The following is a 24,446-nucleotide window of genomic DNA, read 5'->3' as shown; positions in this document are numbered from 1 at the left end:
AACATCACTGCTCTACAGGAGATCTGCATGGAGGAATGGACCAAAATACCAGCAACAGTGTGTGAAAACCTTGTGAAAACTTACAGAAAACGTTTGACCTCCGTTATTGCCAACAAAGGGTACATTACAAAATATTATAATTAACTTTTGTTATTGACCAAATACATATTTTCCACCATAATTTGCAAATAAATTTATAAAAAATTCTACAATGTGATTTTCTGGATTTTTTTTTCATAGTGTCTCTCATAGTTGAGGTTTACCTATGATGAAAATTACAGGCCTCTCATCTTTTTAAGTGGGAGAACTTGCACAATTGGTGGCTGACTAAATACTTTTTTTGCATCTGTGGTGCGTTCAGGAGCTGAGTGTCATCATCTCCCTCTGCTCCTCACTGGTCTCCTAAAGGAGCAAAACATGAAACACTCTGTATCATCACATTCATCCACTTTATTAGCCTTTCATTGTCATTTGATGTCAACATGGATGATGATGAACTCACTTTGTTTGGGTCTGATTCTCCAGTTGAGGAAGACGAAGTGTCAGAGGCTGAAAAACAAACAGAGTGGAGTGAGGAAGATGCTTTCACTGATCAGCCATGACATCAGGATCAATCAGAAAAACACACTGACCCTCATTTATCAACCGTTCGTACGTTCAGATCTGAGCGTACCACGTGGGTTGGACCAAATTCACGCAAGCTTTGATATTAACCATTTCTGATGTGATCATACACTACGATCAGATCTCATGTCTGGTCTGACCTCATGTACCCAAACCTGAGTGGATTAGTGGAGCAGCACAGGAAAATCTGACTAACCTTGGATTTCCACTGGATGCGTATCTGCTCAGAAACTGCAGCGTAATCTGTTGTACGTCAATTCCACCACCTACGGTTTTGCTGCTTATCTGTTGCAACAAGGACTCAGAAACTCTCACTAATTCATGTGTAATCTCGCAATATATATACTGTATGTGTATGTCATTCTACCATGGATAAATGCAATATCATTTATACGTGACATACGATTTTAAAAGTGCTCAACCATAGTATCAACAAAAATGTCTGGTTGATACCATCATTTCTGAGATGATTTTCATCTCAGTAATGTTTATTTCCTTACAAACGTTTGTTTGACCTTAGTGGGCGGGGCCACCGAACCAGGAATATTTGAGGGCGTAACATGTTAATGACCATCAAATTCAGCCGCTGCATTTATCAAAACCCGATCATTGGTGCGCTGTGATTGGTCAGATATGAATGTTTCATAAGTTCCATGTTTGTTCTGTCGTACGACACAATGTGACCTCAGATTTGCACCGTTTTCACACAGGGTTGATAAATGAGGTCCAATGTGAGCGACTCACTGTGAGAACCTGTAAACCCTGAGGGACAGCGAGCTGGAGACAATCAAAGACAAAGCATTAATAACTGCACTGAGAAGAGGATTCAAAGAAGGTTCAAGAAAAGTGTTTTAAAGTGAATAAAAAGAGCTTTTCATTTATTACCAGGAGAACATTTGTTCCACGTCACAAATCCAACGACAGCCACAAGAACAAGAACAGCTACGACAACAACAGCAGCAACAACACCTACACAACAACATTTATTAGTAGTGATTCATAAAAACGTCTGAATCAGAAGTAAATAAAAAAAAAAAAACACTTTTTCTTGAGTGTTGGTATTATATTATGTTTAAAAGTGTTCATTAAAGAGAGTTGGACAATAAACAAGGTTTAAATGCAGCGTGTTGGAAGTTTCAATGATGATTAAATCTGTCATTTTTAACACAAGCTTCACTCACTGCTTTGTTACAGTTACAATAAGTAATCAATTTGTAAATCTGTGTCTAACAACATGCATTGCCGCAGGTGACAACTGTTGCCACCTGCGGCCATAGAGTATTTTTTGGGTCACTGTTTTTATCCTCTTTCTGTAAATAAAAGAGGTTTACATCGACATCTTTAACTTTTCCTGATTATTTAAAGCAAATAAAAGCAGCACAAATTGTTATTTTGACTGAAAAATCTGTTAAATGATCTAAAAATCAGGCTGAATGTTTCACTCTAATAGAAAACAATGGGATGTTTACAGACAGTGGGGCCGTGTGACATCATCAATCACATGATTTCAAGATAAAGAAACAAAGGCTGTAAAACTGTAAAGTAGTCCCAATTTTAAAAGTTAATAAAACAAATATGACGCAAAAATAATGTATTTTGTTAGAAATAGATCTGCTAATTTTTTTTTATTTTATTTTATTTATTTATTTATTTAGTTTATTTCCGACATTCACTTTTTTTTTTTTTTTTCATTTTTTTTTTTTTTCTTTTTTGTACATGCCGAAAAAGGAGACGAGAGAAGCAGTTTGCTTATCCGGGTCCCGTCCCCTGTTTTACCATCGCAAATTTACATGGGTTTACATGTCTCTCTGGTCAAACATTCTTGATTTCTTCTGTAGTCAGTGTTGTCCTCCTCCTCTATCTTTGTTCGTGTTGGCCTTGTTCCCTGCCAGACGTTGTTAGCATTCCTCCAGTTCAAGAACAGTTCCTCTTTCGAAGGTGTTTGGAAGTTTTTTCCCTTTTCATCCATAATGTCACCTTGTTTTGTCTCTACATCAAGGGTAATCCAGCTGTTGTTAGTTCTATTGGCAGTGTTGTATTTTCCACTGTTAGATTTAACTTGTATAAACACATTATTATATCTTAGTTCATAAGCAAGGTAGTAATTTCATTGTACAAGAAAACGTGTTTCTAACTGCACATATGACAATAAACACTTTGAATTTAAATTTAATGTAATCCTTAATCACCCCACCACCTAGCAATTGAAATGAATAAATGACAGACCTTTTTTACTCTTGGTTTCCACATTTAATTCGGTCTCCGTAAAATAATCACAGTCTGAGTTTTGTTTCCAGTGTTTATATAGATCTGGGTCCATATCCATGATTACCATCAGTAATGTTGTTGTTTAGGTGGATCCTTCGTATTTTCCCAAGTTGTCCATCGTTTTGATGAGAACTGGTTTTCCGTCTTCTTCTTCCAGGATGTAAATCCTGCAGTTTTTTGACCACGTCTTCACAATCTTTCCTCCTTTTTTTATTTGGCGTGCCTTCCATGCAATGCTTGCATTTTGTTTCGTCAGGTTTTCATTGATGTACACCTTCGTTCCCTTGAGTTTATTTCCTTGCTTGAGTATTTCTTCTTTTGAATTTGATATTCGTGAAGGTTATTTTTACAGCTCTGTTATCATTTTTCTTTGGCAGGAGATGGCAGGAGTTGATGTTGTCAGGGTTCAGGACAATGTCCTTCGACTTCAGGTAGTCAATGACCTGTTGTTCAATCGATTTTGTTTCTTCGTCACTAGCGTAGCTCCTGGGTTTTATCTTTAGGCCTGTGATGATGACATCTTTCTCTCTTTCCTTTTGTTCCAGCTGTTCAACTCTCGCGTTCAACAATTTTATCTCTTCAGCATTTCTTTCATTCTTTTCTTTCAGTATCTTTGTTTCGCTTTGTAATTTTTCCAGTGAGTTTTCCAGCGTCTTTTCCAACGACTTTATCTCGGCAGTTGGTTTTGTAGACCCTCGCGTATCATCTCCTTGACCTCTTCCAAACCCGAATTGGGTTCTGAAGGGCCTCCCTGCGGTTTTTTCACCATTTTCCTTCAGTCTTGAGCCCAGTTTTTCAGGCTGTTCAGGCTGTTCAGCTGTAGCCAGCTGTAGCCAAGGTCGTGTTATCGGAGCAAATGAAAACACATCTGCTCTCTCCAAAGACCAGAGATATAATGTATAATGTATAATAAGGACATTTCAAAGGTTTTAGGCCACATTTGTAAAAATAGTGGAGGATCTCTATAAGTTTACCATCAAATTACCATCTGAGTTTATAAAATCTTCACAAATATTCATTGAAATAAATACATTCATAAATGTCACATGTTTAAATAAGTGAATTCAGCCTCAGCAACAAGTCCTGTAATTAGATTTCTATAACTTTAATCAACTACTGATAGTTACCAAGAGTAAATGAAGAGGAATCAGATGTTTGATAAATTTGACTGTTTTGATGTGATTGTGAGCAAAGATGGATCAGAACAATCCCACACATCATCATGAGTCTCTCACCCTCCATCAGACTTTCTCCAGTTGCTTAAAATCACACTTTTGTCCAGAGTGACTGTGAGATCTTCCTCCACACCTTTAATCTGGAACACACAGTCGTACCTGCTCCAGTCTTCAGCTCTGATCAGAGAAATGTTCAGGTCAACGCTCATCTGGAAGCTCCCATCATGGTTGGGGAGTATCTCTCCGTGGTCCACGCCCTCCAACACCTTCTCCTCCTGGTCTTTCCTCCAGAACATCTCAGCATAGCGGGGGTAGAAACCTGTAGCGTGGCAGGTGACTGGAGAGGAGGGAGTCCTCTGGAGGAGCTTGATGGAGGGAAGATCTGCAGAGGAACCACAAGGAGAACACAGTGAACTTTAATGATGAAGAATCTAAATGACAAACATAAATATTGAATCTAAATGATAAATCTAAAAGTCACAGGTGACAGTAAATATTTAGCTAATATGCAAATTCAACGAAAATGCCAAAATAAAACATCTTAAAGAGTTTAAAGTGAAATCAGTTCAAATGTCAAAATGTGTTGTAGAGACACAGATCCAGGTGATTTACACTCACTGTGATCACACTTTTCATTCTAACAGATAAAGACAGAGTCACACTGTTGTGTTCATGTGTCTGCAGCAAAGGAAGCTCAGAGGAGTTTACCTGTTCTCATCAGGAAGCTCCGCCCAACGTTCATAATCTTCTTCAAATTCTCAGGACATTCCTGTGTGTAGTAGTATTTACAGTGTGACATCATAGCTTTGTTATTGTCCCAGTTGAGTTTAGTGATGAAAGCCTGTTGTTTAGCAGCGATCCATATCTTTTCCTTCAGATTCAGACTAATGAAGTCTTCTCCATCATAAGCATACTGCTTATAACCATTAACCTCTCCAGTCTCATCGTCCCATTCACAGCCGTGCATATTCTGGTAAGTGTGAACACCTGAGACACACAGAGAACATTAAACACATGTACACTTGCCTCCAATTACATCTGATCTGATTGTAAATGTGTTTCTATTGATCATCTCTTTGATTCTTTACTAAATCCTTTCAGCACTGCAGGCTTTTATTCTGACATGGAGCCACTTTAAAGACTTTTAAAGGCTGAATGTGAACAAAGATGTGAAAGTAGGATCTAGTTTTAGAAGCAACACAAAGCACAGCTGCATTACTTTATGTGACCAATAGGAGGCGCTACTACATGTGACTGGAAACAGGGTTAGAGGCAAATATAAATGTAATCATGTAATTTATAATTAATTATAATTATGGCGTAATTAAAATCGTAATTGTAATCAACATAATCTGTTGCTGAGAAAGTGCTGACGTCAGCATTTTTCAAGTTTTTATAAATATTAAACTCAAAGCTGATCTGGGTTTAATTGAGCATTTGCATTTTTTTTCTTGACACATTTTATTTACAAATTGTATTTATAATGAGTGTTAAATTCTCCAGATGTTCAAAGAGAACAGATTTAACTTGTTTACATGAACCAGTTTTCTACAAGTTCTTAAAAAATTAAAGATATGGATTTTATAAAAACCTTGTTTTATCATTGAAGGAATGTTTGTTTTACTTTTTACTAAAGTACATATAGTAGCGACTACTTTTTTACTTTTACTCAAGTAAGGGAGCAACTTCAATACTTTTACCAGAGTCATTATTTATTCAAGTATCTAAACTTTTACTTTAGTACTGAAGACGAGTACTTTTTCCACCTCTAGTGATGCTGTGCTTTCTATTCAGGGTTTGAAGGACACACTTTCAGTGTGTTTACAGCTACACAACAAGCATTAACACACACTGTCACACATCAGCATTAGAAAGAACAAGAGAACTTTAACTAACCTCCAGATTGGTTGAAACGCTGCTTTAAGGTTTCAAGGTGGGCTTTAAACCTCAGGTGATCACCCCTTCCTCGAGCAGTTAGACTTTCTATGTAATCTTCACCTACAGCATCTTTAATCCAGTCTTGTTTAAGGACTGCTCTCCTGGTGTTACTGTCGTAGTGACCGATCTGAACATCATCAACATAAGCAACAACCACAAACTCTGGGAAGTTTGGTACGTCAGATGAAGAAGTGCGAAAAAATCTCAGAGTGTGCAACACTGTAAGAAAAGGTCAGAGTTATGAATTCAGACACTGAACAACAACATGAACGTATCCACACAATCACACACATCACAGTGATCTCTGCTGTTACAAACACTAACTCTACCACACATTTTAATATCTTTGAAAATGATTCAAAGACTAAAAAAAATATTATTCCATTATTTAAAAAATATTGTTGTTTTTTGGTTTTTAAAGTCAAATAAATTCAGTTAACATTGCTTTAACTAAACACTGTTTGTTTCAGATGCTCAGAGTAACTTTATATGAAATATAGGAAGTTTTTTAGTATTTCTAAACCAGAATTTAATTTTTTTTTAATTTAATAAATCAAACTCAGCAAAATGTGACAGATTTCATGAACTCTATGTGTTACAGTTTTCTCATGACGGTTGTGAGTCATTAAAATGTAATTCTAACAATGCAGGAAGCTGATTGGCTTCGTTTGGTGTCAATATCAAAGAGGACAGCATCACATAGTCACATGTCTACTAAAAACTTTATTAATTATTGGAGGAGAGAATTAATAAATTATTCTCTCATCAAACTTGGAGCATTGACATTTTACCCGAAACTGAAGGATTGAAGTGTTTTTTCATATTTTGTTTGCATAGTTGAAATAAAAATATGAATCAAATTTTTAATTAAAATGTTCTTTTTCTAGCAATTTAATACATTTTAAAACCAGAAGTAATCAACTCTATTTTGCTCTCATTTTTTAATTATTATTTCAGTAAAGAGAAAGCAATAAATACAGTTTATTGTCAGTTCATGTGGTTGAATGATGTTCAGTGACGCACTGTGTTGTAGTTTGATAATAAAAATTAAAGGTTTTTTTTTTTTTTTTTAATTATTATTAATAAAGAGACACTGACTCTTTAAACAACTAAATGTCAAACTAAATAGAGAAAAAAATAATTCTGCTCCAGATATAAACTTTTAAAAGTTTGATTGAATGAGTTTATAAATTAAAAAGTAAATTTACATTAAAAAAGAAAAATATATATATATTTTTTATCGATTCATAAAAACGTCTAAATCCGGAAGTAAATGTTAAATTCTACTTTTCCTTAAATCTTGGTATTTCAGTGTTTCTTAGTTTGCATTAAACTGTTTAGTTTTTTATTAAACTGAATTTTATTCACAGTGAATGTGGCTGAATGACGTCACATGCCACACAACTTTAGTTGTGCAGATTAAAAGTTAAACTGAAAGTTTTCGTTGCGGACTCGTTAAACGTGTTTAAAAGTCGTTAAAAACACATATAAAGTGAGTAAAAAGAGCAGATGATAGTGTTGTAGGTGTAAAGTTGTCCCAGTGTTAATAAGTGAGTCTAACTCCAGGCTGTAAAGTGAAAGTCAAACAAAGCTTTCCATTCCTCCTCACATAAAGACAGTAAAGTGTAAAATGATGTGGACTGACCTGCTGTCACACCGGGTGTTGAGAGGAGAAACACAAAGATGAAGGTGTTCATGGTGGAGGTGAGCACGAGCACCTTTCACTTCCGTCCTGTGGATCAACACTGAGAGAAGTCACGTGACCATCGGCCTCCTGCTCAGCCAATGGGATTTCTTCCCTCACTGTTACTGGGTAGAAGTCACACTCAGGTTCTCCAGCAGATATTATTAAAAAAAAAATAACTGCTTTTCTGAGTTTATAAAGTCTTTTTCTGCTGTTTTGTGGGTTTTTAAGGTCATTTTGTGTGTTTTTGTTGCTTTTAAAATCAGAATCAGAAATGTTTTATTTGCCATGTACAGTTTTGAGGACAGTACAAGGAATTTGACTTGGTGGTTGGTGCACAAAACAAGCAACAAAAAGAAATAAAAGAAATAAAAACAGAACAACAAAGCACAACCCAGCAACAATAATAATAATAATAATGATAAATATAAAGGATGAGGGATAAATAAAGGATAGATAGAGAATAAAGGATAAATAGGATAAATATAAATATAAATATATATATACAGTGCAGCAGGTATCAAGCTGGTGGAGGTGGTGATCGGGTGGGGGGGTTCAGTGGGTGACTTGGGGTGTGTTCATGTGGATGGTGGCAGAGGGAAAGAAGCTGTTTTTGTGTCTGGAGGTTCTGGTCCTGATGGACCGAAACCTCCTACCAGAAGGGAGAGATTGAAACAGTTTATGACCGGGGTGGGAGGGGTCGGCCACAATCTTTCCTGCACGCCTCAAAATCCTGGAGGCGTACAGGTCCTGGAGGGAGGGCAGATTGCAGCCGATGACCTTCTCTGCAGAGTGGATGATACGCTGCAGTCTGGCCTTGTCCTTGGCCGTAGCTGCAGCGTACCAGATGGTGATGGAGGAGCAGAGGATGGACTGGATGATGGAGCTGTAGAAGTTCACCATCATCTTTGTTGGCAGACTGAACTTCTTCAGCTGCCGCAAAAAGTACATCCTCTGCTGAGCTTTTTTGATAAGGGAGCTGATGTTCAGCTCCCACTTGAGGTCCTGAGTGATGATGGTCCCCAGGAAGCAGAAGTACTCTACAGAGCTCACTGTAGAGTCTCCCAGGGTGAGGGGGGTGAGGGGGGCTGGGTTCTTCCTGAAGTCTGCTATCATCTCCACTGTCTTTAAAGCATTGAGCTCCAGGTTGTTCTGGCTGCACCAGGACACCAGCCGGTCTGTCTCCCACCTGTAGTCGGACTCGTCTCCATCAGCGATGAGACCGATGATGGTCGTGTCGTCTGCAAACTTCAGGAGTTTGACCGACTGGTGAGAGGAGGTGCAGCTGTTGGTGTACAGGGAGAAGAGCAGAGGAGAAAGAACACAGCCCTGAGGAGATCCAGTGCTGATGGTCCGGGGAGCAGAGATGGTTTTTCCCAGCTTCACGTGCTGCTTCCTGTCAGACAGGAAGTCTGTGATCCACCTGCAGGTGGAGTCTGGCACGTTCAGCTGGGAAAGCTTGTCCTGAAGGAGAGCTGGGACTATTGTATTAAAAGCAGAGCTGAAGTCCACAAACAGGATCCTGGCGTAGGAGCCTGGGGAGTCCAGGTGCTGGAGGATGAAGTGGAGAGCCAGGTTTACAGCATCGTCTACTGACCTGTTGGATCTATAGGCAAACTGCAGGGGGTCCAGGTGGGGGTCGGTGATGTCCTTGATGTGGGAGAGCATGAGGCGTTCAAAGGACTTCATGACCACAGATGTCAGAGCGATGGGTCTGTGTTTCTGTTTTCTTTGCCGTTTTCTGTGTTTCTGTCTGTTGAACCTAATAAAACTGTGATTTACAATTTGAAACTAATAAAGTAAATAAATTAGTGATAAAGTAATAATAATAAAGCACCTCCCCCTGTCATGACGTCACCCCACTGGGCGCGTCCCACATTGTATATTTTCCCGTCATTTTAGTACTTTGTGTTGTTTTCAGTGTTTTTGTTTTGTGTATTTCTGTTTTTTTTGTTGTTGCCGTTTTATGGTATTTTGTTGCTATTTAGGTCGAATTTTGTGTTTTTATTGCTGTTTTCTGGGTTTTTGAAGCCTTTTTTTATTTCTTTTTTGCTGTTTTGTGTTTTTGGATTCATTGTGTTTAATATATTAATATTAATCTATGATATTAATTTAAAATCTCTTGATGTATTAATCTGACAAACTTTGGGCCCCCAAACAAGTTCTGTCTGTTGAAACTTAGGTAATAAAACTGAGATCTACAAATTGAAGCTAATAAAGTTATTGTGATTATCTGAATCACATATAATAGATTAGCAGTGATAAAGTAACAATATTAAATAAAGCATTAAAGCACCTCCCCCAGTGATGACGTCACCTCCCGGGGCACGTCCCACAGTTTGACAACCACTTATTTCAGAGGATAATTAACTTAAAGGTGGTAAAAAGCATAAAGCTGTGTTAACGTTTGAATACAAAGTAAACAGTCAGTTTCATTGTTGTTAACAGTTTATTGTTAAAATAAACATAAATAGAATTTTCAGAAAGCCTTTATAACCATAACCAGGCTTGGGAAGTAACAGATTACAAGTAACAGCTTTACGTAATCTGGATACAAAAATAATATAACTGTAATCCATCACAGTATATTTAAAAACATGTAATCAGATTTTTGATAAAAATGGGGATTACTTGGTGGGATTACATTTTTAAAAAAAAAAAAGCAGAATATACAAAGTGCAGCAGATACACACAGTATGACGTTTATATGACACTTGTTGTAGTGAAATATAAATATTTCTGTCAGAATGCTACAGGATGCAGATTAACTGCATTTGTTAATCAAGGAAATCATTTTCAGAAAAAAAGTGTCACACGTTGAATTAAAACACCTGTACATTACATGACACATGAAACACAATGTTAACACCAGTGTAGGGAAATGACTTTGGAGCATGTTAATACTACAACACCTACTTCAGGTGGTGCTTCTTTTTAATAGAAATGACAATTGTTGCTATGTTGTGTATGTAACATTTGTAGCTAAAACTATAGAACTTATTAAAACCTGACATAACACTTTAAAATTTGTTTTTTGTCTGATTTTTTTTTTTAATATGAACAACCTGAGCCCCTTCATTTGACAGGTTACAGAGGGGCAAAAAAGTATTTAGTCAGCCACCAATTGTGTAAGTCCTCCAACTTAAAAAGATGAGAGGCCTGTAATTTTCATCATAGGTATACCTCAACTCTGAGTAGGGTTGGGCATCATTTGGATTTTAACAATTCTAATTCCGATTCTCCATTTCGATTCTGGTTCTAAACGATTCCGATTCTTTGAGTTGTGCAGGTAAACAGGTCACAGGTTTCATGGGAGAATTTTTTAGTTTGAAAAAGCCTTTACACAGGTATTTTTATTAATTCACTTAGTTGATAGTTTAATTTGGTTGCTGTAATGTAACCAGGGTATTCAGTTACAAAGATCCCCAACTGTAACTGTAAAAGTGAAACTTGCTGAAATAACAACAAACAAGTTGGCAGTCGTCTTAAAAAACAAAGAGCTACAGGTAGATGTGAAACTAAATAAAATAAACTCAAACCCTGGAACTGTCATGTGACAAATCAATCAACAGATCAAGTTGAGGAAGATTATTATTATTCTGGATACAGTGGAAACAGAAACTACAGAAACAGAAAGACTAAAATAAGATCTCTTTATAGATAATTTAGGTCGTTTTGACGTGACTTATGGCGATAACGCGCTGGCGACGACATAATCCAAGATGGCGGAAACCCAGACTCCAGTCAAGATTATTTAATAAGAGCCTTAAAAGACATGAATATAATGAAAAGAGTGGACGGACGGAGGGACACACATACACACACGCACGTATGTAGGAATTAAAAAAAAAATCAAAATGCAAACATCTTCATAACGGTTCCGGAATCGGTTCCTATTTGGAACCGGTTCTTGGTGCCCAACCCTATCTATGAGAGATAAATGAGAAAAAGAAATCCAGAAAATCACATTGTAGGATTTTTAATGAATTCATTGGTAAACCTCTTAGTAAAATAAATATTTGGTCATCTACAAACAAGCCAGATTTCTGTCTCTCACAGACCTGTAACTTCTTGTTTAAGAGGCTCCTCTGTCCTCCACTCGTTACCTGTATTAATGGAACCTGTTTGAACTGGTTATCAGTATAAAAGACACCTGTCCACAACCTCAAACAGTCACACTCCAAACTCCACTATGACCAAGACCAAAGAGCTGTCAAAGGACACCAGAAACTAAATTGTAGACCTGCACCAGGCTGAGAAAACTGAATCTGCAATAGGTAAGCAGTTTAGTGTGAAATCAACTGTGGGAGCAATTATTAGAAAATGGAAGACATACAAGACACTGATAATCTCCCTCGATCTGGGGCTCCACGCAAGATCTCACCCTGTGGGGTCAAAATTATCACAAGAACAATGAACAAAAATCCCAGAACCACATGCGGGGACCTAGTGAATGACCTGCAGAGAGCTGGTACTAAAGTAACAAAGGCTACCATCAGTAACATACAGGATTGGGTGAATGTCATATGGTCAGATGAAACCAAAATAGAACTTTTTGGTAAAAACTCAACTTGTTGTGTTTGGAGGAGAAAGAACACCATACCTACAGTAAAGCATGGGGGTGGTAACATCATGCTTTGGGGCTGTTTCTCTGTAAAGGGACCAGGATGACTGATCGGTGTAAAGGAAAGAATGAATGAGGCCATGTATCGTGAGATTCTGAATGAAAACCTCCTTCCATCAGCAAGGACATTGGAGATGAAACGTGGCTGGGTCTTTCAGCACGACAATGATCCCAAACACATCGCCCGGGTAACAAAGGAGTGGCTTTGTAAGAAGCATTTCAAGGTCCTGGAGTGGCCGAGCCAGTCTCAAGATCTCAACCCTATACAAAATCTTTGGAGGGAGTTGAAACTCCATGTTGCCCAGCAACAGCCCCAAAACATCACTGCTCTACAGGAGATCTGCATGGAGGAATGGACCAAAATACCAGCAACAGTGTGTGAAAACCTTGTGAAAACTTACAGAAAACGTTTGACCTCCGTTATTGCCAACAAAGGGTACATTACAAAATATTATAATTAACTTTTGTTATTGACCAAATACATATTTTCCACCATAATTTGCAAATAAATTTATAAAAAATTCTACAATGTGATTTTCTGGATTTTTTTTTCATAGTGTCTCTCATAGTTGAGGTTTACCTATGATGAAAATTACAGGCCTCTCATCTTTTTAAGTGGGAGAACTTGCACAATTGGTGGCTGACTAAATACTTTTTTGCATCTGTGGTGCGTTCAGGAGCTGAGTGTCATCATCTCCCTCTGCTCCTCACTGGTCTCCTAAAGGAGCAAAACATGAAACACTCTGTATCATCACATTCATCCACTTTATTAGCCTTTCATTGTCATTTGATGTCAACATGGATGATGATGAACTCACTTTGTTTCGGTCTGATTCTCCAGGTGAGGAAGACAAAGTGTCAGAGGCTGAAAAACAAACAGAGTGGAGTGAGGAAGATGCTTTCACTGATCAGCCATGACATCAGGATCAATCAGAAAAACACACTGACCCTCATTTATCAACCGTTCGTACGTTCAGATCTGAGCGTACCACGTGGGTTGGACCAAATTCACGCAAGCTTTGATATTAACTATTTCTGATGTGATCATACGCTACGATCAGATCTCATGTCTGGTCTGACCTCATGTACCCAAACCTGAGTGGATTAGTGGAGCAGCACAGGAAAATCTGACTAACCTTGGATTTCCACTGGATGCGTATCTGCAGCGTAGTCTGCTGTACTCAGAAGATTTAGCTAATTCACGTGTAATATATATATGTGTATGTGATTCAACCATGGATAAATGCAATATAATTTATATGTGACATACAATTTTAAAACATGGTATCAACAGAAATGTCTGGTTGATACCATCATTTCTGAGATGATTTTCATCTCAAACGTTTATTTCCTTACAAACGTTTGTTTGACCTTAGTGGGCGGGGCCACTGAACCAGGAATATTTAAGGGCGTAACACGTTAATGATGATCAAATTCAGCCGCTGCATTTATCAACACCCGATCATTGGTGCGCTGTGATTGGTCAGATATGAATGTTTCATAAGTTCCATGTTTGTTCTGTCATACGACACAATGTGACCTCAGATTTGCACCGTTTTCACACAGGGTTGATAAATGAGGTCCAATGTGAGCGACTCACTGTGAGAACCTGTAAACCCTGAGGGACAGCGAGCTGGAGACAAATAATGACAAAGAGCATTAATAACTGCACTGAGAAGAGGATTCAAAGAAGGTTCAAGAAAAGTGTTTTAAAGTGAATAAAAAGAGCTTTTCATTTATTACCAGGACGACATTTCTTCCATGTCACAAATCCAACGACAGCCACAAGAACAAGAACAGGTACGACAACAACAGCAGCAACAACACCTACACAACAACATTTATTAGTAGTGATTCATAAAAACGTCTGAATCAGAAGTAAATTAAAAAAAAAACACTTTTCCTTGAGTGTTGGTATTATATTATATCTTCTCTGGTCTTTGGAGAGAGCAGACGTGTTTTCGTTTGCTCCGATAACACGACCTTGGCTACAGCTGGCTACAGCTGAACAGCTGAACAGCCTGAAACATTGGGCCCAAGACTGAAGGAAAATGGTGAAAAAACCGCAGGGAGGCCCTTCAGAACCCAATTCGGGTTTGGAAGAGGTCAAGGAGATGATATGCGAGGGTCTACGAAACCTATCTGCTGAGATAAAGTCGTTGGAAAAGACGCTGGAAAACTCACTGGAAAAACTACAAAGTGAAGCAAAGGTACTGAAAGAAAAGAATGAAAGAAATGCTGAAGAGATAAAATTGTTGAACGCGAGGGTTGAACAGCTGGAACAAAAGGAAAGAGAGAAAGATGTCATCATCACAGGCCTAAAGATAAAACCCAGGAGCTATGCGAGTGACGAAGAAACAAAATCGATTGAACAACAGGTCATTGACTACCTGGAGTCGAAGGACATTGTCCTGAACCCTGACAACATCAACTCCTGCCATCTCCTGCCAAAGAAAAATGATAACAGAGCTGTAAAAATAACCTTCACGAATATGAAATTCAAAGGACAACTCCTGAGGCAAGGAAATAAACTGAAGGGAACGAAGGTGTACATCAATGAAAACCTGACGAAACAAAATGCAAGCATTGCATGGAAGGCACGCCAAATAAAAAAAGGAGGGAAAATTGTGAGGACGTGGTCAAAAAACTGCAGGATTTATATTCTGGAAGAAGAGGACGGAAAACCATTTCTCATCAAAACGATGGAAGACTTGGGAAAATACGAAGGATCCACCTAAACAACAACACTACTGATGGTAATCATGGATATGGACCCAGATCTATATAAACACTGGAAACAAAACTCAGACTGTGATACTGAATTCAATGTGGAAACCAAGAGTAAAAAAGGTCTGTCATTTATTCATTTCAATTGCTAGGTGGTGGGGTGATTAAGGATTACATTAAATTTAAATTCAAAGTGTTTATTGTCATATGTGCAGTTAGAAACACGTTTTCTTGTACAATGAAATTACTACCTTGCTTATGAACTAAGATATAATAATGTGTTTATACAAGTTAAATCTAACAGTGGAAAATACAACACTGCCATTAGAACTAACAACAGCAGTTAGAAACACGCTTATGAACTAAGATATAATACATTAAAATACTACCTTGCTTGTGAACTAGGATATAATAATGTGTTTATACAAGTTGGATCTGACAGTGGAGAATACAACACTGCCAATAGAGCTGACAACAGCTGAATTAGCCTTGATGTAGAGACAAAACAAGCTGCAAACTTGTGTGTCCAAAAGAGACATTCCCGAGTGGTGACATTATGGATGAAAAGGGAAAAACCTTCCAAACACCTTCGAAAGAGGAACTATTCTTGAACTGGAGGAATGCTAACAACGTCTGGCAGGGAACAATGCCAACACGAACAACGATAGAGAGGAGGAGGACAACACAGATGAGAATACACAAAAAAGGACTGTTCATCAACTCAAGAATGTTTTGACCAGAGAGACATGTAAACCCATGTAAATTTGCGATGGTAAAACAGGGGACGGGACCCGGATAAGCAAACTGCTTCTCTCGTCTCCTTTTTCGGCATGTACAAAAAAAGAAAAAAAAAAATGAAAAAAAAAAAAAAAAAAAGTGAATGTAACCATGTCGGAAATAAACTGAATAAATAAATAAATAAATAAATTATGTTTAAAAGTGTTCATTAAAGAGAGTTGGACAATAAACAAGGTTTAAATGCAGCGTGTTGGAAGTTTCAATGATGATTAAATCTGTCATTTTTCACACAAGCTTCACTCACTGCTTTGTTACAGTTACAATAAGTAATCAATTTGTAAATCTGTGTCTAACAACATGCATTGCCGCAGGTGACAACTGTTGCCACCTGCGGCCATAGAGTATTTTTTGGGTCACTGTTTTTATCTCCTTTCTGTAAATAAAATAGGTTTACATCGACATCTTTAACTTTTCCTGATTATTTAAAGCAAATAAAAGCAGCACAAATTGTTATTTTGACTGAAAAATCTGTTAAATGATCTAAAAATCATGCTGAATGTTTCACTCCAATAGAAAACAATGGGATGTTTACAGACAGTGGGGCCGTGTGACATCATCAATCACATGATTTCAAGATAAAGAAACACAGACTCTAAAACTGTATATTAATCCCATTTTTAAAAGTTAATCAAACAAATATGATGCAAAAATAATGTATTTTGTTAGAAATAGATCTGCTAATAAGGACATTTCAAAGGTTTTAGGCCACATTTGTTACAATAGTGGAGGATCTCTATAAGTTTACCATCAAATTACCATCTGAGTTTATAAAATCTTCACAAATATTCATTGAAATAAATACATTCATAAATGTCACATGTTTAAATAAGTGAATTCAGCCTCAGCAACAAGTCCTGTAATTAGATTTCTATAACTTTAATCAACTACTGATAGTTACCAAGAGTAAATGAAGAGGAATCAGATGTTTGATAAATTTGACTGTTTTGATGTGATTGTGAGCAAAGATGGATCAGAACAATCCCACACATCATCATGAGTCTCTCACCTCCATCAGACTTTCTCCAGTTGCTTAAAATCACACTTTTGTCCAGAGTGACTGTGAGATCTTCCTCCACACCTTTAATCTGGAACACACAGTCGTACCTGCTCCAGTCTTCAGCTCTGATCAGAGAAATGTTCAGGTCAACGCTCATCTGGAAGCTCCCATCATGGTTGGGGAGTATCTCTCCGTGGTCCACGCCCTCCAACACCTTCTCCTCCTGGTCTTTCCTCCAGAACATCTCAGCATAGCGGGGGTAAAAACCTGTAGCGTGGCAGGTGACTGGAGAGGAGGGAGTCCTCTGGAGGAGCTGGATGGAGGGAAGATCTGCAGAGGAACCACAAGGAGCACACAGTGAACTTTAATGATGAAGCATCTAAATGACAAACATAAATATTGAATCTAAATGTCAGTGAAATGTTAAATGTAAATCTTAAATCTAAATCTAAATGTAATAGTTAAATATTTAATCTAAATGTTAAAATTAAATCTAAATGTTAAAACTAAATCTAAACGATAAATGAAGAACCAAAAACCAAATGTTAAATCTAAATATAATTGATAAATCCAAATGCTAAATGTTAAATCTAAATCCAAATGATAAATCTAAATGTCACAGGTGAAACTAAATGTTTAGCTAATATGCAAATTCAACGAAAATACCAAAATAAAAGAGCTTAAAGTGAAATATGTGAGAAAGAGAGAAATAAACATTTTAAGTCAAAATGTGTTGTAGAGACACAGATCCAGGTGATTTACACTCACTGTGATCACACTTTTCATTCTAACAGATAAAGACAGAGTCACACTGTTGTGTTCATGTGTCTGCAGCAAAGGAAGCTCAGAGGAGTTTACCTGTTCTCATCAGGAAGCTCCGCCCAGCGTTCATAATCTTCTTCATAACCTCAGGACATTCCTGAGTGAGGAAGTATTTAAGGTATGACATCGTAGCTTTGTTATTGTCCCAGTCAAGTTTAGTGACAAAAGCCTGTTGTTTAGCAGCGATCCATCTCAGTTCCTTCACATTCAGACTAATGAAGTCTTCTCCATCATAAGCATACTGCTCATAACCATAAACCTCTCCAGTCTCATCGTCCCAGTCACAGCCGTACATATTCTGGTAAGTGTGAACACCTGAGAGACACAGAGAACATTAAACACATGTACACTTGCCTCCAAGATTTATCTCCAATTACATCTGATCTGATTGTAAATGTGTTTCTATTGATCATCTCTTTGATTCTTTACTAAATCCTTTCAGCACTGCAGGCTTTTATTCTGACATGGAGCCACTTTAAAGACTTTTAAAGGCTGAATGTGAACAAAGATGTGAAAGTAGGATCTAGTTTTATGAGCAACACAAAGCACAGCTGCATTACTTTATGTGACCAACAGGAGGCGCTACTACATGTGACTGGAAACAGGGTCTATTATAATTGTAATCATGTAACTCATAATTAATTACAATTATGGTGTAATTAAAATCGTTATTGTAATCAAAATAATCTGTTGCAGTTGTAATTGTAATTAAATTTTAATTGAGTTTAGATAATTTACTTTGTAATTGTCATTAATTACCATTGGAAATTCTATAAATTTCCCACATTTCAGAGACCCTCTATTGTGATACTGACTAAACTTCCAGTAAACTCCAAAACAAGAGCTTTATTTACAAAAGAGTTAAAAACTAATGAAAGACAAGAAGAGATGAAAGTACAAAAAAATAAATCACCAGAAAACAATCTGTGGAACCATGTTACAGTTCTATGGCTTACACATACATACAGTAGTTATTAATTATTATTAAAATATATTTCATATCAAGTTTTCTCACTACCTTTGAGTAAATCTTCACACCCATACAGGTGGTGAGGTTTAGGGCTTAGTGGGTTATAATTAGGAGATAACAGACATGTATATAAATAGGAACAATACAATGTGACATTAACAATATTGTGAATGTAAATGATGTTTATTAATAATAATAATAATAATAATAATAATAATAATAATAATAATAATAATACATTTTATTTAAAAGTGCTTTTCCAGACACTCAAAGACACTTTACAGCATTAAAAACAACAAGAGCATTGATAGAAGAGAATATGACATAGAGAAGAGAAGTGAGTGGGTGGGTGGTTAAAACATTAAAAGCTGAGTGAAACAGGTGAGTTTTGAGTAGTGATTTGAAGGATTGGAGGTCAGTGCAGTTGCGGATGTGGCTTGGTAGGGAATTCCATAGGGTGGGGGCAGCTACAGAGAAAGCTCTGTCCCCCCAGGTTCTGTGCTTGGTCCTGGGGACAGTGAGGAGGTTTGCATCTGAGGAGCGGAGGCTGCGGGAGGGAGTGTAGGGGTGGAGCAGATCTGTGAGGTAGGAGGGGGCCTGGTTATTAAGGGCTTTATGGGTGAGGAGGAGGAGTTTGAATTTGATGCGCTGAGGAACAGGGAGCCAGTGGAGGTTTTGAAGGACAGGGGTGATGTGGTCGAGGAGGCGGGCAGCTGCGTTTTGGATGTATTGGAGTTTATTTAGGAGTGTGGAGGTTGTACCAAAAAGGATGCTATTGCAGTAGTCAAGGCGGGATGTGATAAAGGCGTGAATTAGAGTTTCAGCGGCGGGGAAGGAAAGTGAAGGACGGACACAAAAAATGTTTTTGAGGTGAAAAAGAGCGGTTTTCATGATTTGGTTGATGTGGTGGTGGAAGGAAAGGTTATTATTGAAAATGATACCAAGGTTACGACACTGAGAGGCGGGACACAGGGTAGAGTTATCAATGGTGAGGTGAAAGTCAGAGGCTGTTTCGGTGAGGGAGTTTGGACCAATGAGGAGTATGTCTGATTTGTTACTGTTTAAGATTAGGAAGTTTTCTTGGAGCCATGTTTTAATATCAGAAAGACAGTTTGAAAGTGTGGAGTAGGTTTCATGGGTGATAGACTTGGTGGAGATGTATAATTGGATGTCGTCGGCGTAACAGTGAAAATGGAGACCATGACGACGAATGATTTGACCGAGGGGGAGGAGGTAGATGGTGAAGAGGAGAGGACCAAGCACAGAGCCCTGGGGGACTCCTTGGGACAGGGGGGCAGTGGAGGAGGAGCAGTTGTTAATGAAGATAAATTGTTTTCTGTTAGTGAGGTAGGACTGTAACCAGGTGAGGGCATCGCCAGTGATATTGAGGAGGGATTTTAAGCGGGAAAGTAGGATGGAGTGGTTGATGGTGTCAAAAGCAGCAGTGAGATCAAGAAGAACGAGAATTGAGAGTAGGCCAGAGTCAGATGAGAGGAGGAGGTCGTTGGTGACTTTGAGGAGGGCTGTTTCAGTGCTGTGTTTGGTGCGGAATCCAGATTGAAATTGTTCGAAAAGGTGATTATTGTTGAGATGGGATGTGATTTGTGAGGCAACAACGCGTTCCAGAACTTTTGACAGGAATGGGAGTTTGGAGATGGGTCGGAAGTTGCTCATGATGTTGGGGTTGAGACCAGGTTTTTTGATGACGGGGGTTACGGCAGCCAGTTTCAGTGATGAAGGGACGGAAGGAAAGGTGAGGGAGGAGTTGATGATTTTTGCAATGAGATGGGAGATGGTGGGGAAACAGTGCTTAACAAAGGTGGATGGGACAGGATCAAGTACGCAGGTGGAGGTTTTCATGGTGGAGAGGATTTTTGACAGTTCAACTGGGTGGACAGGTGTGAATTTGGAGAGAGAACGACTGGTAAGAGGGGCGGAGGCAGGTGAAGAGTGGGTGGATGTGAGAGGAATATTTAAGGAACTGTAGAGGGTGTTAATTTTTGATTGGAAGAACGATAGGAAGGAGATGCATTTGTCTGTGTTAAATAAGTGGGAAATGTTGTCACAGGGTTTGAGGAGTTTGTTGACGGTGGAGAAGAAAGCCTTTTGGTTATTGGAGCTGTTATGGATAAGGTTGGAGTAGTAGTTAGAGCGGCCGGTGTTGAGGGCAGTTTTATATAGTTGAAGGTGATTGGAGTAGGCTAGGAGATGGACTGTTAAACTGTTTGCCGGTTTTTAATTTTCTGAGGTCGGGGGTGTACCAGGGGGCGGTGTGTGTAAATGAGACTGATTTGGTTTTGGAGGGGACGAGTTGGTCGAGGCAGGAGGAGAGGCAATTATTGTAATGATTAACAAGGTCTGTGGGATCGTCAGAGAGTGGAGGGGGGGAGGCAGACAGAAGGTTAAGAAGAGAAGAGGAAAAATCATGAGGAGAGATGGATTTCAGGTTTCTAAAACAAATGGTTCGCTTGTCCTTGGGGTGGAGGGTGAGGAGGTGGAGGTCCATGGTGATAGCCAGATGATCGGAGATGCAGAGGTCAGTACTGGAAAGTTGCTGGATGGTGAGACCGGTAGAGCAGACTAAATCCAGGGTGTGGCCATGGGTGTGTGTGGGGAAGTTGACTTGCTGAGTGAAGTTGTGGCAGTCCAGTAGAGCAAGGAATTCAGAGGCATGGGGGCAGTTGATGTTGTCCAGATGGAAGTTGAAATCACCGAGGAGGAGAATAGAATGTGAGATGGGTGAGAGCTGTGTGATAAAATCAGATAAATTGGGGAAAAAAGATGGGTTGGATTTGGGAGGGCGGTAAATGACTGCAATGACGAGGGGGGAAGGACCGGGGAGTTTGAAGGTGATGTGTTCGAATGACTGAAAGGATGTTGTGGATATGGTGCTGATGTTGAGGGCTTTTTTATGGACTGAGGCTACGCCACCACCCCAGCCAGTGAGGCTGGGCTGTTCAATGTAAGTGTAACCAGGGGGAGTGGCTTGGTTTAGTGAGAAATAGTCTAGAGGTTTATGCCAGGTTTCAGTGATGCAGAGGAAGTCCAGGTTATTGTCAGTTATGAATTCATGTAGGATGAGTGCTTTAATGTTAAGTGAATGGGTGTTAAGGAGAGCCAGTTTCAGTATTTTTAGCATTGAGGGTGGCTAATACTAAGAGTTAATAACTATTGATAATAACTAGTCTCTCACTGACACCTTTAACATCATCACATCCAACGTCCACAACAATGGAGCTTCTTTCAGCGTCCAATGACAATCTAGTGACTCTGAGGGACGACAGAGGAAGTGCTGACGTCAGCATTTTTCCAGCTTTAGGAATGGTTCCTGCAGCATTCACTTAGTGATGCTCAGAGGTGAAAAGTAACCAAGTACCAATACTTTGTTACTGTACTTAAGTACTTTTTTATGGTATCTGTGCTTTACTTGAGTATTTTTATTTTTTTGGCGACTTCTTACTTTTTTTTTTTAAACACATCTGTACTTTCTACTCCTTACATTTTAAACATGACTGAGTTACATTTAAGACGCTCCAAGATGACGTTATGATGTAAAAAGAAGCAAAACTTAGTTTAGCTTAGGTAGTTTTTTTTCTGTTAGACAGGTCCATTAATATTATAGTTTACATTTTCAAGTTTTTATAAATATTAAACTCAAAGCTGATCTGGGTTTAATTGAGCATTTGCATTTTTTTTCGTTGACACATTTTATTTACAAATTGTATTTATAATGAGTTTTAAATTCTCCAGATGTTCAAAGAGAACAGATTTAACTTGTTTACATGAACCAGTTTTCTACAAGTTCTTAAAAAATAAAGATATGGAATTCATAAAAACACTTTCTATTCAGGGTTTGAAGGACACACTTTCAGTGTGTTTACAGCTACACAACAAGCATTAACACACACTGTCACACATCAGCATTAGAAAAAACAAGAGAACTTTAACAAACCTCCAGATTGGTTGAAACGCGGCTTTAAGTTTTCAAGTTCGACTTTGAACTGCTGCTGATCATCCATTGCTCGAGCAGTTAGACTTTCCATGTAATCTTCACCTAATGCATCTTTAATCCAGTCATTTTTAGGGACTGCTCTCCTGGTGTTACTGTCGTAGTGACCGATCAGAAAATCATCAACATAACCAACAACCACAAACTCTGGGAAGTTTGGTACGTCAGATGAAGCCGTGTAGAAATATCTCAGAGTGTGCAGCACTGTAAGAAAAGGTCAGAGTCATGAATTCAGACAAAGTCAAATAAATTCAGTTAACATTGCTTTAATTAAACACTGTTTGTTTTAGATGCTCAAACTAACTTTACATGAAATAAAGGAAGTTATTTAGTATTTCTAAATCTGAATTGAAAGTTTTTTTTAATTAATAAATCAAACTCAGCAAAATGTAATTCATTTCATAAACTGCGTGTGATAGTTTTCTCATGACTGTTGAGAGTCATTAAAATGTAATTCTAACAATGCAGGTGTCAATAACAAAGAGGACAGCGTCACCTAGTCACATGTCCACTAAAAACTTTATTAATTATTGGAGGAGAGAATTAATAAATTATTCTCTCATCAAACCTTGGAGAAGTCTATAATTACTCTATTTTTTTTTAAATTATTATTTCAGTAAAGAGAAAGTGATAAATACAGTTTGTCAGTTCATGTGGTTGAACGATGTTCAATGACGCACACAGTGTTGTAGTTTGATCATAAAAATTTAAGTTTTTTCTTTTTTTAATTATTAATGAAGAGACATTGACTCCTTAAACTAAAAGTCAAACTAAATACAGAAAAAAAGTAATTCTGCTCCAGATATAAACTTTTAAGTTTCATTAAATTAGTTTTCATATTAAAAACAAAATTTACATTAAAAAAAGAAAAACAAAATCTTTGTTTTTCTTTTATGTCGATTCATAAAAACGTCCAAATCCAAAAGTAAATATTAAATTCTATTTTTTTTTCTTGAATCTTGGTATTTCAGTGTTTCTTAGTTTGCATTAACCTGTTTAGTTTTTTATTAAACTGAATTTTATTCACAGTGAATGTGGTTGAATGACGTCACATGCCACACCCCTTTTGTTGCGCAGGTAAAAATGAAAAAGTGAAACTGAAAGTTTTCGTTGCGGACTCGTTAAACGTGTTTAAAAGTCGTTAAAAACACATATAAAGTGAGTAAAAAGAGCAGATGATAGTGTTGTAGGTGTAAAGTTGTCCCAGTGTTAATAAGTGAGTCTAACTCCAGGCTGTAAAGTGAAAGTCAAACAAAGCTTTCCATTCCTCCTCACATAAAGACAGTAAAGTGTAAAATGATGTGGACTGACCTGCTGTCACACCGGGTGTTGAGAGGAGAAACACAAAGATGAAGGTGTTCATGGTGGAGGTGAGCACGAGCACCTTTCACTTCTGTCCTGTGGATCAACACTGAGAGAAGTCACGTGACCATCGGCCTCCTGCTCAGCCAATGGGATTTCTTCCCTCACTGTTACTGGGTAGAAGTCACACACTCTGGTTCTACAGCAGATATTATTAAAAAAATAACTGCTTCAACATGATGTTGTTTTGATCACTTTGTAAAAATAAAGTTAAATATTATAAATAATTTAGGAAAAATTAATAAATTCATTCACTTGTTTAAATATGTTTAAACTGACTTTCATTCAGCAGTTTTTAATGAATCTTTGGAAATATTTTTTAAAGTTGTCACTTTTCGTACTTAAAACTTAAAAACACCCAAAAAATCTAGATTTTAAAAAAAATTATTATTCATTATTTATTCAACGTGGTTTAATTTTATTGATTTATAAACACTTTTCCTTCCTT

At 37.8% G+C, this 24,446-nt stretch overlaps 2 protein-coding genes across 5 annotated transcripts; both read right to left on the bottom strand.

Annotated features, from left to right (window-relative positions):
* Window positions 1-319: 319 nt before the first annotated feature.
* On the bottom strand, window positions 320-18,692 carry LOC114471801 (major histocompatibility complex class I-related gene protein-like). 4 transcript variants are annotated; one of them, XM_028460722.1, is made up of 8 exons: window positions 7,651-7,779; window positions 5,964-6,224; window positions 4,776-5,054; window positions 4,128-4,449; window positions 1,510-1,598; window positions 1,369-1,401; window positions 503-549; window positions 320-402 (listed from the first exon to the last, which is right to left on the bottom strand). In XM_028460722.1, the coding sequence occupies exons 1-8, from the start codon at window positions 7,700-7,702 to the stop codon at window positions 358-360; spliced, it is 1,128 nt and encodes a 375-aa protein (XP_028316523.1). In that variant the 5' UTR covers window positions 7,703-7,779; the 3' UTR covers window positions 320-357. The 4 variants fall into 4 exon arrangements, with proteins under 4 accessions (XP_028316523.1, XP_028316524.1, XP_028316527.1 ...); XM_028460723.1 differs by having other exon boundaries at window positions 1,510-1,592; XM_028460726.1 differs by lacking the exons at window positions 5,964-6,224; window positions 7,651-7,779 and adding an exon at window positions 18,676-18,692.
* Window positions 12,850-24,070, bottom strand: LOC114471807 (major histocompatibility complex class I-related gene protein-like). The gene is made up of 8 exons (XM_028460739.1): window positions 23,948-24,070; window positions 22,580-22,840; window positions 17,694-17,972; window positions 16,845-17,165; window positions 14,057-14,140; window positions 13,914-13,946; window positions 13,132-13,178; window positions 12,850-13,031 (listed from the first exon to the last, which is right to left on the bottom strand). Exons 1-8 carry the CDS (start codon window positions 23,997-23,999, stop codon window positions 12,987-12,989), a joined length of 1,122 nt encoding a protein of 373 aa, XP_028316540.1. The 5' UTR covers window positions 24,000-24,070; the 3' UTR covers window positions 12,850-12,986.
* Window positions 24,071-24,446: the final 376 nt, after the last annotated feature.

Source organism: Gouania willdenowi, chromosome 11 (assembly GCF_900634775.1).
Source record: "Gouania willdenowi chromosome 11, fGouWil2.1, whole genome shotgun sequence".
Taxonomy (NCBI): Eukaryota; Metazoa; Chordata; class Actinopteri; order Blenniiformes; family Gobiesocidae; genus Gouania; species Gouania willdenowi.
This window is presented reverse-complemented; position numbering and strand designations above follow the sequence as displayed.

Excerpts from the sequence above, each read along its gene's own strand:
- LOC114471807 (XM_028460739.1), bottom strand. The coding sequence starts at position 23,999 with ATGAACACCTTCATCTTTGTGTTTCTCCTCTCAACACCCGGTGTGACA. Across the intron at positions 17,973-22,579 it reads GCGTTTCAACCAATCTGGAG|GTGTTCACACTTACCAGAAT; the intron begins GTTTGTTAAAGT and ends TGTGTCTCTCAG. Across the intron at positions 13,179-13,913 it reads AGGGTTTACAGGTTCTCACA|CCTCTGACACTTTGTCTTCC; the intron begins GTGAGTCGCTCA and ends TTTGTTTTTCAG.
- LOC114471801 (XM_028460722.1), bottom strand. The coding sequence starts at position 7,702 with ATGAACACCTTCATCTTTGTGTTTCTCCTCTCAACACCCGGTGTGACA. Across the intron at positions 6,225-7,650 it reads AACACCCGGTGTGACAGCAG|TGTTGCACACTCTGAGATTT; the intron begins GTCAGTCCACAT and ends CTTTTCTTACAG. Across the intron at positions 4,450-4,775 it reads GAGCTTCCTGATGAGAACAG|ATCTTCCCTCCATCAAGCTC; the intron begins GTAAACTCCTCT and ends GTTCCTCTGCAG.